Here is a 16,134-nt window from a genome sequence, read left to right as displayed (position 1 = left end):
GACTCCTTCAACAGTTATAATTAATGAGTAAATGAAATGGGATTTAGCATGGCAGTGAGGAGACAAAGTTCTTCCCTCATGCCTGCACACTCACAACTAAGGGATATGTATATAATTCTGACTCAAAATGCAGATTTCTGAAACAATAGTACACTTAGTGTGTATAAGGTGATGTTTGGTGTGTACAGATACATGTGCAGGTTTTGAATCTACGCACATGCAGGAGTTTAACGTATAAGAAAGGCCATTTAGGATAAAGATATTTTGTTACTTTGAAATATTGGCCCAAAGTGTGATGAGATTTTTTTTAACTACGTTTATGAAATGAGGATGTAGTAGTATAGACCTGTTAGCTGTACTTTTCCTGTCTCCAGAATTTTAGCAAGCTTTGACTAGTTCACTTTTATCTGGAGGTGCTAGCCCATGACAGTAAAATGAATACTTAGGTATGATTGATCTTTTTTTCTTTGAAAGGTGTGGCAGCTTGGTTCTTCTTCACCCAACTTCACTTTGGAAGGCCATGAAAAAGGAGTGAACTGCATTGATTATTATAGTGGAGGAGACAAGCCTTACCTCATTTCAGGAGCAGATGACCGCCTTGTCAAAATTTGGGATTATCAGGTACGTGTTCACTTCTTTATGAGCACTTCAGTTGATTAAATTGGCTGGGCTCTACCAGGAGCACAAAGGCATTGAAAAAGAGAGAAAGGAATGAAGAAAGAAAATATGGATTTTTTTCATGTCTTTGAATAGAAAATAGAGAGAGTTTTATATTGGATTTTACAGAAAAACTGAACTAAAACTAGTAGATTAAAAATTGTGTAACAATTACTGGAGGTGAGATATAGAAATAATCTTAACTTGTAACATTCAGATTTAACATTGTCTTGAATAGCTTTAATTCTTTTCCTATAGCGTAGTGGGTCCCTTTTTTATTTTGAGACCAACCTCTTTGCAATGGACTGAGCACCCATATGCTCTCTGTATCCCCTTACTGTATGTCCAGACATAATTGTGTCCTTTTGTATCCACTTGTTCTCTCCAGTCATTTCATTTTTCTTCTTCTTCTTTGTTGCTTTCTATTCTAATGTTCCTTGTCCTGGCTGTCTGTGATTTCCCCTTTGCTCATTTGCTAGGTATTTGTTTTTTGGACATTGATGGGGGAACTGAATTCTAAAGCCTGTAGTCTAAAGCAGTGTTTCTTAAACTTTTCGAGACCATGGATCACTAAACAATAATATTTTTTTATGCGGAACGCCTATGAATATTTTCTTAAAAAAAAAAAAAGAAAACAAAGAAGTAACAAAAACAACGAAGAGGTTGCAGCACACCTGCGAGTTGTTCATGGAACACTAGCATTCCGCAGAACATAGTTTAAGAAACACTGGTCTAAAGTCTCTAGTCTGAGCTGAATTGCTGTACAAATAGAGAAGAAAAGGATGGGCTGGTGGACTGCTGCGGGAACTTGAAGCTCATAAGCTGTTCATATAGCTACTTGTGCTAGGAGCCATTGCAGGAGCATCGGGAAGTGAGGGCACATTCCCTCTGAAAACTGTCCAGTGTTTTTTTTCTTCCAGCTGTGGAAGCACACTGCTGTAGAATACACAAGAGGTTGAAAGTGAGAGCTGTAGCCAGTGCTGTTGAAATGCTCACTACAGGAATACATATATAAAATCTTGCCACCACGTGTGAATGGCTTTTTTGCTTTAGACCCGTCAAGCACATTCAGTTGTGTGAATAAATACTTACCAATGAGTAGCCCTGTGGCACTTAGAGACTAACAAAAATATATATTATTGAGATTTTTTTGTGGGTAAGACCCACTTAATCAGATGAGTTTGAGTGGAAATAACAGAATCCAAGACACATAAACTGAAGCATATTCTTCCAGCAGCCAGACACCATACCTCAGATACACTCACTGAGGAACCTACCCCTGCAACAAATCCTGTTGCCAGCTCTGTCCTCATAGCTCTACAAGTGATACCATCACAGGACCTAATCATGTAAGTTACAACATCATACAACTGCACATCCTCTAATGCAGGGGTAAGGAGCCTTTATTGGGTCAGAGGCTGCTGACCCACAGAAAAATCATGGGTGGGAGGGGGTAGGAGGGTACACAAGTGAGAAGGGAAAAAACCAAAATCAGCAACATCTCTCACTGATGTGGGCCTGGACTGAGGAGAAAGACACTCCCCACATTCCCCTTGCACATCAGAGCCTAAGGGATCCAAGCTAGTTGATTTTGTGTGCTCCAGCTCTGCAAGAGGGGGCAGGGTGTGGGCTCCTCAATGCTGGGCGGAAGTCGCAAGCCTTGGGGGCTGGATTCAGGCAAGTCGGCCACATCCAGCCCCGGGCCTAAGGTTCCCCACCTGTGTTCTAATGTGATATATACAATCAAGTGCCAGCAGTACCCCTCTGCCATGTATATTGGTCAAACTGGAGAGTCCCTCTGACAATGGATGAATGGACACAAATCAGACACCAGAAATGGCAACACACAAACCTATCTGGTCACTCAATCATGGATTTAAAAATAGCCATTCTTCAAAGGAATTTATCCAACCAATTACTGAGAGATGGAATTCATCTACAAATTTGACACTATTATCCTGTTTGTCTGAATGAAGATATTAACTGGCTAACACACTACAAAGCCAATTTTTCCTGTCTTTACCATCCATATTATCATATCAAAAGCTATGAATGGGACACATCCAGCCCACTTAGTTAGCTTCATTAACACGGGTCCTACAATTGACAGGTACTACTTTTGCTATTATATATATCTTGGATTCTGTTATTTCTACTCCAGCTCATCTGATGAAAGCTTCAGGAGGTAGCTGAGTTAGTCTGTACAGGATAAACTTAAAAAACAACAAATGGTCTGGTAGCACTTTACAGACTAACAAAACATGTAGATGTTATTGTGTAGATGGTATTCTTCATCTGAAGAAGTGGGCTGTGCCCACGAAAACTCATGATACCATCTATATGTTTTGTTAGTCTGTAAAGTGCTACCAGACCATTTGTTGTTTTTCATCCGATGAAGTGGATCTTATACTATATTTTTGCCAGAAGACATTGTTTTTAAAATTACAGACTAACATGACCCCTTAGAGACTTCTTAAGGGACAAATGTAGGCTTGTTTTTCCTTGAACTAAATGCAGATCTATATTTGGCTTTCATCAGTCATGCATTCGTATATTGAGCCACCTTGCTGTCAGTGTGTTTACTAAATAGGAGCTGAGTTAGCTTAGGAAACCGAGAAGCAGACACGCTAATGGGAACAAATTAATTTTGACTTAAAAAAAGGCTACTGTTCATTGAACCAAACTGAAGAGGAAGTAAAGGTTAGAGAGAAAACTAGAAACATGCTTACATAATTCTTATTTTAAATCTCTTTGAAGATGATGCTCTTGAGAAAATTGCAGTGTTTAATGTTTTGTCGTCTTGTATTTTTACCTTTTTCCAGAATAAAACCTGTGTGCAAACACTGGAGGGACACGCTCAGAATGTATCCTGTGTCAGCTTCCACCCTGAGCTACCAATCATAATCACAGGCTCAGAAGATGGTAACTTTGAGTTTTCTGACATTTAGTATATACGGACAGTAGGATAGGTGTGATGTAGTGGGGGTGCTGTCTGCTCTGTAACCCAGTGTCCCTCTGCACTGTGATGTATGATTCCCCCTGATTCACCCACATGTGTATTAGTCCAAACACCTAGGCAAAGCTTGACCAGATAACAAGGTTCTCCCCCCGGGGAGAGACAAAGGGAGGGAGGCGGAGACGAACACCTGGTTTGGGGGATGCAGTTGCTGACTGGGAAACATGAAGGAAACAGCCTTAGCTGAGGGTCTAGGGGTGACAGTGGACCCCCTAATCCAAGGGGTCTGAGGCATCCTAGCCATGACTCCTAAAACCGCATCATGTCTATGCTGTGCTGTATCCCAGAGAAGCAATAAACCCTCTCTATTTTACTGGCTGGCAGAGTCTGTTCTTGGTGCAACTGGGCTGCAGGATCGGGGGAACCCCAACTCACCGTTACAATAGGTTAGACACCCTTTTGTAGGCTTTCTTTGATCCATCCATGTAATCTTTCTCTTGTTTGAGATGTTTGCTCACTCAGGTTGGTCTACAGCCCTTCCCTATTTTTCCCTTTGCTTGAGATGCAAGCTTCAGATAGTTTTGGCAACTTAGAATTAAAGTAATTCTAGTCTTCCTCCACATTCCTATCCATGACTACTCCTTATTGTGGAAGGCAATAAATGAGAGGAAGGTAGGAACTGCAGGAGTATTGATGCTGAGAAGCCCAGGGCATCTGCAAGCAGAGAGTCCCCCTCAGTTCAACTCCATCCCACTATCTCTGTGCAAGTATGTGACAGCTGCCTGACAGCTAGGAGCTTCTCATTTTTCCTTTCTGTGATCCCTAAAGTGCCTAGCAAGAGATTTGTCTCTGCTGATTTCCCTCTTTCAGCCTCTGTCACAATGTGGGAGACACTAAATATTCCCCCCAAGCATCAGAGACTGTGCTAGGATTGAAAGATTAAGGTTCTACTTCACTAAAGTTTTTAAATGATTGGTGTTAGTTTTATATGTGGTCTTGGATTCTTCCTGTTAAATACAATACTGTTCAGTAGCCCTACTACTGAGAGAAGACTGAAATTACATGTATCCTTTTCTCCAGGAACTGTCCGCATTTGGCATTCAAGCACGTATCGCTTGGAAAGTACACTTAACTATGGCATGGAGAGAGTGTGGTGTGTGGCCAGTCTGAGAGGATCCAATAATGTGGCTTTGGGCTATGATGAGGGAAGCATCATTGTTAAGGTAACTTAATATGAAATGGGAAAATATGCCATGAAAATGGTGGAAAAAGTGTGCTTCAATTTATTGGCATATTCTAAAAGAGCCATAAATATCTAAAGTGAATGAAAAGAAATGTGAGCAACTTAATGGGCCAATAATGCTTGTTTTATATGCTTATCTTACTAGCTTGGCCGTGAGGAACCTGCCATGTCTATGGATGCTAATGGAAAAATTATTTGGGCTAAACACTCAGAAGTGCAACAGGCAAACTTAAAAGCTATGGGAGATGCTGAAATTAAAGATGGAGAAAGATTGCCACTGGCTGTAAAGGATATGGGAAGCTGTGAAATCTATCCTCAGACCATTCAGCACAACCCTAATGGACGGTAATAGATACCTGCAATTTTTAAATTTAGAAATATGCTATCTAAGAGAAATATACCTTCCAGATGACTGACTGACTGACTTCTAGTAATGCCTGTTGGCCTGTACGCATAATTTTCACACCAATGTTTTTTTTCACAATCTTTAGGTTTGTAGTAGTATGTGGGGATGGTGAATACATCATTTACACAGCTATGGCTTTGAGGAACAAGAGTTTTGGTTCTGCACAGGAGTTTGTGTGGGCTCATGATTCTTCAGAGTAAGTGTAATTTTTATTTTGCATTGTATTAAATAAATGTATTTCTGCTAGTTTCCAGACTTACCAAACTTGGGTAACAGGCACTTCTAATTTTACAGAAATGTTAAATATAGTAATTTTAGGTGTCTAAGGGTATGTCTACACTAGCCACCCTAGTTCGGACTAGGGTGGCTAATGTAGCCATTCAAACTTGCAAATGAAGCCCGGGATTTAAATATTAGTAGTAGACATAGACATAGACATACCCTAAGAGTTATAGCAGTTCATTATAGCTGCACAGCGTAACATTTTGCTATTTTGTCTGGACAATTGTTTTGTAATGTGCATTTTTCTCTAGGTATGCAATCAGGGAGAGCAACAGTGTTGTGAAGATATTTAAGAACTTCAAAGAGAAAAAGTCCTTTAAACCTGATTTTGGGGCAGAGGGTAGGTTTTATTTGTATTTATAATCTGCCCAATTACAAATATTAACATTTTTTCTGGAAAGAATGTTTGCTAATGAAATAATAATTTCTTCCATATTTGTTATTTTTTTAAGGTATCTATGGAGGTTTCTTATTGGGTGTCAGATCTGTCAATGGCTTGGCATTTTATGACTGGGATAACACTGAATTGATACGCAGAATTGAAATTCAGCCCAAACATGTGAGTTTTTTGTCAGATGCCACTCTGAATATACTTTATATAAAATCTATCATGGGGGAGGGCATTTAGAAAGACTTTTCTGAATTGGTCGCTCTCATGAAGGTGTTAAAGATAAAACTATCTTTATACTTTCTGTAGTAGAAAGAGATTCTTCCACACACAATGTCTCCTGCATTGGACGTGCAAATGAAAAAATATTTTGATATGTATCCTTTATTTTTTATCACAGCACTCTAAAACCTAAATGCTATATTTTTAATTTTTATTTAGATTTTCTGGTCTGACTCTGGTGAGCTTGTCTGTATTGCCACCGAGGAATCATTCTTCATTCTGAAGTACCTGTCTGAGAAAGTTGCAGCAGCACAGGAAACTCATGAGGGAGTGACTGAAGATGGCATTGAAGATGCCTTTGAGGTAACTGCTGTTAAAAATGGGGAATGCGGTTTGGCTAGTGCCCAGTGGAGTCAATGGGAATCTTTCCACTGTCTTCAGTAGGTTTTGGATCAAATCTTGAATGCATACAGTAACACACTAACCTTTTATGGCTATCATGCAGAATAATTATTACTATAACTTTATTATAAACTTGCCTTCCCATCTGTTAGCTCTCAATATCTTAAAATAGAATTTCTAACAGTGAAAAAATGCTGCTGGCTGAAACTTGGAATTGTAATTCTTGGCTTTTATTATAAACTAGTAGATTTACCCAGCATTGCCTGAGTGTGCCAAAGAGAGCACTATGTTGAATTTTTCTATTTTATCTTTTTGTTTCTGTAAGGCTTATTGAGAAGCAATCCTATTCAAAGTTCATCCTATTCTTCTGGCTCATCTTGGTTCAGTCTCTTCCAACATTGGCTGTTATGTCAGTTTTGAGGGCTGTACTTGATTTGGTGAATCTTTTTTTTCCTGTTAGAACTTCTTTCTCATAAAACCTATTCCAGGCACATCCCATTTTCCTGCCACAAATAACCCCTTACCTTGCTTTAAGATCTGATGAGAGAAAGCTGTGTACTGAATGTGGTGGTCCTAGCTAGGGATGTTAGCTATCAATTAATTGACTAGTCAGTAACCGCATGAGTGCTTAGTGATTTGTCAACTATTCAGTAGACCGTGGGGGCAGGGCCAGCAGCTACTGCATCTATCAAAGGCAACAGTGCGGGGTGCCAGGCAGGAGCCAGTCAGTGAGGGGAGCCAGTTTAAAAACCATTTCCCCTTGCAGACTAGCAGCCCCTGTCCACAGGGGATCCGAGTTCCCCATGAACAGGCTGCTGGGGAGAAGGGGGAAGCTGCCATGAAGCAGCCTCTGTCCACGGCGGTGCTAGTGCTGGCTGTGGATAGAGCCTGCTCCAGCAGCAGCCCCTGCCTGTGGTGAGCCTGCAGCTGCTGCAGGCAGGGGCTGCTGTTAGGCAGCAGAACAGGGTGAGGGGAGGCAGCCCCTCCCACCACCCACTGCCTCATACAAAGGCAGCAATGGGTGGAGGGGAGCGAGTACTCGACTCTACTCATTTACATCCCTAGTTTGTATCTAGAATTCAATCTTAATTTTCTCTGTTGTGCCTTCCAAAGGATGGAGTGTTAAAACTGGAGTAGTTTTTCATGGCTGTCAAGAGTCCTAAGGTTTACATGCTTTTTTTTTCTCCTTAGGTTCTTGGTGAGATTCAGGAGATTGTGAAAACGGGGTTGTGGGTAGGTGACTGTTTTATTTACACCAGTTCTGTGAACAGACTGAACTACTATGTTGGAGGAGAAATTGTCACTATTGCTCATTTGGATAGGTGAGTACGTAGTTTATAGACCTCTGCCAATTTATTTTGCTTGTTTTAAAACATACTATGAAACATTGCAAAACTTGTCACTAAGTGGCTGGACTTCTTAGCATGCACCATTTTTTCTAGCCACGCTAGTTTAATGTATCTCGAGGACCATTGTTACTGTAATATTGCACAGAATACTAAAAATTATTTTAAAATATGTATATTAATAAAACTGAAATGAGCTTTAGCTGATGGTGTTGCTTTCATATGATTTATCAAATCTTCTGTTGGATGTCTACAATAGATTAAAATTCATTGTTTTTGTTATAGGACAATGTACCTTTTAGGGTATATCCCCAAGGACAACAGGCTTTATCTGGGTGATAAAGAGCTAAACATCGTTAGTTACTCCTTGTTGGTCTCAGTGCTCGAGTACCAGACAGCAGTAATGAGGAGAGACTTTGGTATGGCTGATAAGGTTCTTCCCACAATTCCAAAGGAACAGAGGACCAGAGTTGCACATTTTCTTGAAAAACAGGCAAGAGAATTGTTTCTCCAAATATAAACTGTAATTCCAGTTTAACTTTTTCAGTTTACTTGAAAGGGAATTCTCACATTTCTGCATGAAAAAACTAACTATTTAAAAAATTGTCGTTAATCTATCTACATTAATATTTAAGAATAAAGCAGTCTTTTTGTTTTTTATCCAAGCCAAACTGACTGTTGTATAAAGGGAGATATTTGATCAGGATGAAATTTCAAGGATTGCTGATGAACTTGGTAGACTACAATTTGACTTTTGAAAAATCTGTTTTAGGGCTTCAAACAACAAGCTCTTGCAGTATCCACAGATCCTGAACATCGCTTTGAGCTTGCTCTTCAGCTAGGAGAATTAAACATTGCATACCAGCTTGCAGTGGAGGCAGAGGTAAACATAAAATTCTCTTTAACTAAAAGTCATGTTGCAAAACTTGCATGTCTTGGCACGAATAACAGAGGACTAGGCCTCATCTTAGGGAAGGAGATCAGTATCTGAGGATGGAGAACAGATCCTTGAAACCTGCTCTCTTACTTGCACTGCCTCCAGTGACCAGAGCTCCGTAGGGAATTGAGCTCTGAGTGGGAAGGAGGTTTCCAGAGGGACAGCAGAACCGAACATATCTGAATTCTCTGTGAAGGATATACTGGCTCAGGTCATCATCTTGCCCTCCAACCTTGTGTGCTCTCACTGGAAACTAGAAGGAAGGGAAACAAATCCAAGAATTGGTACAGGAAAAAGGGACTTCTCATGGATGGGCATTGATTCCTAAGACCTACCAGTTTCAGGGGCTGAAGCCTTTGCCTAGACAAACACCAAGATCCAAACTCCATTTCTAGTGATGAACATAGATGATACACCATAACTAACTTCGAGGATAGTCTTGGTAATTGCCTACTTCAAATGGTCTCGTACACTGTGTATGAACCCCTCATGCTTAGCAGTCCACACCAATTATGATTAAGCTTTAGCACTTTAAAGCTTTTACTTAGCTTTAAGGCCTGAAGAGGAGCTTTGTGTAAGTTTAAAAGTTTGCCCCTTCTACCAACAGAAGTTGATCTAGGAAAAGATATTCTCTCATGTGCCTTGTCAGTCACTCTGTTACTTTATTGCTAAAAAAAAGGCTTATTGCATGTTGTACCTTTAAAACAAATTGCTAAACATCATGTCTGGCAACAGTCTAATGTGCTGCCTTCATCTTGCTTTCCTCCTCTTACTCAATGAAATCCTACTAGTTTGCCATATGAAAATTACAAGAACTTTACAGAGTGTATAAAATACAGTCTGTGTGATGTCACACCCTTGTTAATTTATAGCTGTTACATTGGCATTTTGTGAGGGGATATTAACTCAAACTCCCTGTATGTATGTAAGTAAGGCTATGATTATATCATGGAGTTAACACAGTCTGTGACTTCAAGACCTCCATGACACTTTCTGCTTCAACTGCGGGGCTGGAACAGTTAGCTAGCTGGGCCCCCAGCGCTCTTATTTGTCACGGGCGAAGGGAGGAACTCTACAGCTCTGAGGTTCCAGCTCCATAGCGCTGTAGGGGGACCTGTAGCCGCTAGACTTCATGGGCAGAGAGGCACTGAGAAGGATGCTTAGTACAAGTCATGGACAGTGAGCAGGCTTCTGTGAATTTTTATTTATTGCCTAGGACTTGTATTAAAAATAACCATGACACAATCTTAGCCTTACATTCGAGTGAAGTTGGGATAACAGGGATGAACTTGACTGAATTTATACTTCTGCAAATGTGAAGTTTTCAGAGATGTCTTTCTTTATTTTAAAAAGTGCTGTTCTTTAATTTAAAATGCTTAAACATGGAAAATCTCTTGCAGTCAGAACAGAAGTGGAAGCAGCTTGCTGAACTTGCCATCAGCAAATGCCAGTTTGGCTTAGCCCAGGAGTGTCTGCACCATGCACAGGACTATGGAGGTTTATTGCTATTGGCCACTGCTTCAGGAAATGCTAACATGGTGAACAAACTAGCAGAGGGAGCAGAAAAAGATGGCAAGAACAATGTAGCTTTTATGAGCTACTTTTTGCAGGGAAAGTAAGTAGAAAACAAAGGCTTGACTTGTTTGTCCTCACTGTATTAATACTCAAACTGAGGTGCACCCATACCTCACATAGATGCCACAGGTATACTATAACCAGCAGGCCAATAGCCCCAGCGGTCCCTGAAAGGGGATAGCTAGAAAGGGCAGGGCCAGGGCAGCCAACCTTCATCGCTGCATGGACCATGGTGTGTGGCCCTCCCCCTTCAGAGCCACTTGACACAGTGCTCCAGTGGCAATTCAAACAGGGCAAGGGCTCTGGCCACTGCCAAATTGCAGCAGCTGCTGGGCAACCGCCCCTTTTGCTTGCCACCTTTCCCCTCCTGTCAACAGACCTGACTACAAGCAATGGCTGATGCGGAAACAGAATATTTTCCTGTTGTTTAGCTATCCCATAGGAGAGAGAAAAGAGAGCTAGCACCATATGACCCAGAGTTCCAAATTGGGAATTGCTGCTGCAATGTAATGTGCCTGTAGCGGATCATATCAATGAAAGAATAGCAAGTTGTTAGTGGGTCTAGAAAACTTTGTGCTCTTGAGCTTTCAATTGCTTTATTTTAAACAAATTTTAAAAGTGCTCAGTTTTTAATGTAAGACAAGCTTGATATTTTGAAATAACTTGGAAGAAAAAGCTTTTTGACATTTCATTGCTAAAACTTTGAGGCTATTTTGTTTTAGTAAAGTTGAGGTCACTTGAAATTTGTGGCTGTTCCATTAACTGTTACTTTGACTATAAAGTTTACCTAATTTTTCTTAACAATATTTGAGATAATGAAAACACCAATAAATTAGATAATGCCAAATTAATCCCTGGTATAACTGCTTTACAACACACACTCAAAAGGAAATTCAGCATTTGTTACTATGCTGCATTTTGTTGACTGTGGTGTGCCTAACCATCATTTTCAGAAAGACTGAGGCTACATCTTACAATAAAACGTAGTTGGTATATCTAGTGTGAGCAGAAAGCACTGATTTTCATTACTTCAGGAACTTCATGATCATCTGACTCAAATGTAGTATCTGTGTTTGTTTTAACACATGAGAGTATTAATGTATTGACGACTTCAAAATGTAACCTTCCAGGGTTGACCGTTGTTTGGAACTCTTGATTAAAACAGGACGTTTGCCAGAAGCTGCCTTCTTAGCACGTACATATTTACCAAGCCAAGTTTCAAGGTAAGTTTTTAATGTATTTAAAGTAGATCATTTTCCTGTTTAAAAACTCACTGTTTACAGCATATATTCTGCTCCATTGCCAGGGTTGTAAAACTGTGGCGAGAGAATCTCTCTAAAGTGAATCAGAAAGCTGCTGAGTCTCTGGCTGATCCAACAGAGTATGAAAACCTTTTCCCTGGATTAAAAGAAGCTTTTGTTGTTGAAGATTACGTAAAGGAAACTCATGCTGATTTGCGACCAGCCAAGGAATACCCGCTTGTCACTGTAAGTAAAGTGTTTTGTGTTTAACAGATAATACTTTCATACTTGGAATTGTGATTTTACAGTTTACTGAAAAACCTTTTACTTCAGAGTATTTTTCTCTCTATTTTGGTAGCCAAATGAAGAAAGGAATTTACTGGAAGAAGCAAAAGGCTTTGAACCTTCAGGAGTAATAGTATCCCAGGTCAGTACTACAACTAAACAATAAAGTTCCAGGATGAGGAGGATCTGGTATTGTGCAATCACAGCTGATGTGGGGACACTATACCCACTGTTCAATGGACAAATTATTGCTTTAAGTCACTGCTGTACTTCCACCACACACACTTTTACAAGTAGTATCTAGCTCTAGAGCTGTTAGTGACACATGGAGTGGAGAAATCATCTCACTTGGGGTGCTAAAAAACAGACTTGAGTGTGTAATTTTGTCAGTTTTGGTATTGTGAATTAAAATAGGGTTCTTTGATTTCTGAAAGATACCACAAGGACTCTTACCCATATCTTGTATGATTGCTGCTTGTGAATAAACTCTTGTTGCTGTGAGTACAAATATCTAATACATTTAGCAGGCTGAATCAGACTCACAGGTAGGTTTTCCTTTGTGGTGCTATTTAATACAGTTCGCTTTAACTGGTTTTTCCCCCCAGCGCACTAAAACTTCAGTGGTCTAAAGATGTGATAAATGTTGTCTTTTCATCAAAGTAAAAAACTAAAATAGCACAAGTTAGCAGACGAGGAAATTCATTTCCATTTCTCTTATAATTGAAAGGGCTTACTTTAAAGCGGGTAGTACCTTAGAAGGCTTTAAAAAAAAAAACCACACGCAAACCTGTCCCTGAACTTAGTGGGAAAGAAAATGCTGACTTACTCCTGCTTTGTGTTCTGACTTCCATTACATCAGGGTTTCCCAACCTATGGGTCACCATTACATTTCAAAAGGGATGCCAGGTGGCTCTTAAGGAGCCAGTCACACTCTTTGAATTGCCCTGGGTCACCAGATCTTCCTAAATTGTCAGAATGGGGCCCCAGCTGGAAAAGGTTGGGAACTGCTGCATGATTACATAGATGTTCCCCATTCCAAACATTCTGTAGCAAGCAGGAAATTGAACCTGCTCCTGCAGGCATGTTCTCTTAAACCTTTGTGTTCAGTTTAAACTGAACTGAGCACATCCTGCATTTTACACAGGCTGACTTTCACCATGTTTTAGTATTCAAAGTATAAATTTTCTTAGGAAAATGAAATGCGTACCTCAGAATGTATGTCAAGTTGTCTGAAGTAGGGCTATGAATTAGTCTAGAAGATTCATACAATAAACAGGTATTCACCAAACTGAACTGTGTGCATATCTAAACATACTGATTTCAAACTACTAGCAGACAACAGTTTACAGATTTGATACTCTAAAATGGTTTAACATTAAATTGTTAAATCAAATTAAGTTATTTGGGAATTAGAAATGTTTTCTTAAATTCAGAGGTGGCATTGTGTTTCAGTTCAGCAGCAACCTACATTGCATTCTATTCAAAACATGAATCTTCTCTGTCCACCAAAAACAGGTATTTACACAAACATTAGATTTTGCATCAATTTCAGCTTGTTTTGTAGTTGTAATAAACACTATTATAGTCCTAGAGGAAAAAAAGGCCCAGTCGTTTTTTATGGCAGATCCTAAAAACCTCACTTCAGAATTTTTGTTCAATTTGTTTTCAAAGTGAACTGAAGTTCTTAATCTGAAGCTTCCATGCTGTTGTTGCATAAGAGAAATAGCATTACTCTGTCTCCTTTTCATATCATAAGGAATCTGAAGAGGAAGAACTGGCTTCATCTCCTAAACCAGTAGTAGTGCCTCCAGTCACAGGAAATTCTGAACCTCTTCCAACAAAAGATGAAAAGGTATATTTCAGTTGCAAAAGAATAGCTCTGAGATGAGGAAAGAATCTGAAACTACAGTTCAACAGTTTGATATTTTATCGTCTCCTCTACCGGAAAAGTGATACATAAGTTAGAAACCTCAGATATAACACTAGTAAGTAGTGAAGTTTGCAAAATACTCAACTAGGAAAGGGATGTGTAGTTTCTTCAGTCACTCAGTCCCCTCTAGTCTAGCAGACAGCCTTTACGTGTTTACTTGACCAGAGAGACTACTTCTCAATGGAACACCTGCATGTCTAGTAGTAGAGTATGCTTAACTGAAGATATCTACTCCAAAGTAGTTCAAATTGAAGTTTTTTAAAATAGCATCAGTATTTGTGGCTAGGTCCAAAGAGCTGCATCAGTTTATTTGCAAACATAACCCTCTAAAGCAGGGCTACTCAACTTTGGAAGCCCCAGGGGCCACAGTAATACAGCACATGCTGAGGGCCTCAGCTTAAGTGTGGCTGCATGTACATGCCAATAGATTTTTTTCACACTGGGCATGAATACAAAGCACTTCTCATAACACTCCTGGCACCTCCTCCATAGGGACTAGAAATGCTGATGCCCATCCGCTTCTGTCTTCCAATGCTCACCCAATCTGGGAGATGCCTTCCCACTGGCGACCATGTTCAAAGGATCCTACTCATGGGCCACATGTTGAGCCCCATGTAAACCCAAGCCAGGCTGCAGCCCATGTGAGTAGCTCTGCTCTAAAGGATTCACAGCATGCATAACTATAGTAACTAGGGATGAATGAAGTTCAGGCTTATCAGTTAATCATAATGAATACACAAATGCCTATGGGGAGTCAGTCACTCCCCAGCCCCAGCTGCTGCCTCTGATAGGAGGGGGGCAGGCAGGAGAAGGTACACCTGAGGGGGTAGCTAAAGCTAGGTGTATCCCCTCCTGCAGAGCTACCTGCACCCTGTGCTGTTGCCTCTATCAGAGGCAGCTGGATGGGCAGGGAGCTGTAGGTGGGAGCCAGTACACACATGGAGCAGGCTTAAAAGCCAGCTTCCCAGTGCACTGGCTTGTGCCTTGTACCACCCCTACACCCTGTAAACGTAACTGCTAAAATTTCCAGCAGTTACATATTTATGCAGAGTTAACACGACTTTCCCTTGGCATTTAATCCCAGATATCTTCCTTCTCTCAGGCACTACTGGACTTAGATGACGATTTGGATAACTTGGATCTGGAGGACATTGATACTACAGATATTAATCTGGACGAAGAGATCTTGGATGACTGAACTTGATTTTAAGTGACCAAATCCTTGAATGCATAATTGCTACACTAAGGAATTGTATTACTATGGACTATACAGGTTGGAAACAAGCCTAATTTTTTTATATTGAACCTGGCCAACATAAGTGTACAGGGCCCATCAGTTGCACAAAAATGAGTTTTCAGATTGCCCATTCTTGAAGTTCATTTAGCATAGCAACTAGGCAGCTCACCACAGGCGGTGTTGTCACATTTATCAAGAGAAATACACAATAAAGTGTTTTAAACCAGTTCTATTTGCATTCTTGCTTATTCCCTTTCCAAGGGACAATCCTTAAACATTTATAGTGAATATTGTGCACAACTAAGTGGTAAAGTAACTGCCTTTGTACTCAGTGTTGTCTTCCATTTCCTTGTGGTGCAATTCATTCATCTATTAATTACAGTACATACTAAAAATTCTGGACCTCTTTAGGGTTACATAGGTGCCTTATCCCACAGCAGCCCGAATGCTCCTACAACAGTAACTAGCTCCAGCATCTTCCTATGATGGTTTAATTGAATAAATTGTCAATCAATGCATTAAGGCTTAGCCATAAGGGCAAGACAACTAATTGATAATTCACATAGCCAAGGGGGAAACTAACATTTGCAAAGAATTAAAACTGCTGTACTGGTCTTCATCTTATCTTGAAAGAAGTTAAATGGAACACCTGGCCCCTAGCTAAATATTAAGTTGCATGCAGAAGTGTCCCTTTCCTATTATAGCAATGTACTGCATAATAGTCCTCTCCCATAATTACCTATATTCCCCTCCTTCACTTAGCATTATCCTACAGCTTCATAGAATAGGATTAGAAGAGACCTTACAGTAGTCCAACCTCCTACTAAAAGCAGGAACAATCTCAATTAAATCATTCTACCCATAGCTTTTTTTCCCCTCAAGACAGGATTTAAAAGCCTCCAGGAATGGAGGCTTCACCTTTGTCTAGGTAATCCATTCTAGTCTACCACCCTTATAGTGAAATATTTTTTCCTAATATCCAGCCTCCACCTCCCCTACTGTAACTTGAAAACACTACTCATTCGAG

General features: G+C 40.2%; 1 protein-coding gene across 1 annotated transcript in view; it reads left to right on the top strand.

Annotated features, from left to right (window-relative positions):
- COPB2 (coat protein complex I subunit beta 2) overlaps positions 1 to 15,334 on the top strand; it is a 28,112-nt gene extending 12,778 nt beyond the window's left edge. The window contains exons 6-22 of the mRNA XM_006124990.4: positions 475 to 621; positions 3,480 to 3,579; positions 4,694 to 4,836; positions 5,002 to 5,201; positions 5,348 to 5,458; positions 5,796 to 5,884; positions 5,997 to 6,103; positions 6,374 to 6,517; positions 7,748 to 7,878; positions 8,188 to 8,395; positions 8,675 to 8,785; positions 10,240 to 10,454; positions 11,545 to 11,637; positions 11,721 to 11,901; positions 12,014 to 12,082; positions 13,697 to 13,792; positions 14,973 to 15,334. Coding sequence (XP_006125052.2) covers positions 475 to 621; positions 3,480 to 3,579; positions 4,694 to 4,836; positions 5,002 to 5,201; positions 5,348 to 5,458; positions 5,796 to 5,884; positions 5,997 to 6,103; positions 6,374 to 6,517; positions 7,748 to 7,878; positions 8,188 to 8,395; positions 8,675 to 8,785; positions 10,240 to 10,454; positions 11,545 to 11,637; positions 11,721 to 11,901; positions 12,014 to 12,082; positions 13,697 to 13,792; positions 14,973 to 15,068 — 2,241 coding nt within the window. The 3' untranslated portion in view covers positions 15,069 to 15,334. The remainder of the gene's footprint in view (positions 1 to 474; positions 622 to 3,479; positions 3,580 to 4,693; positions 4,837 to 5,001; positions 5,202 to 5,347; positions 5,459 to 5,795; positions 5,885 to 5,996; positions 6,104 to 6,373; positions 6,518 to 7,747; positions 7,879 to 8,187; positions 8,396 to 8,674; positions 8,786 to 10,239; positions 10,455 to 11,544; positions 11,638 to 11,720; positions 11,902 to 12,013; positions 12,083 to 13,696; positions 13,793 to 14,972) is intronic.
- Positions 15,335 to 16,134: the final 800 nt, after the last annotated feature.

The sequence above is a fragment of the Pelodiscus sinensis genome, chromosome 10 (genome assembly GCF_049634645.1).
Source record: "Pelodiscus sinensis isolate JC-2024 chromosome 10, ASM4963464v1, whole genome shotgun sequence".
NCBI lineage: Eukaryota > Metazoa > Chordata > Testudines > Trionychidae > Pelodiscus > Pelodiscus sinensis.
This window is presented reverse-complemented; position numbering and strand designations above follow the sequence as displayed.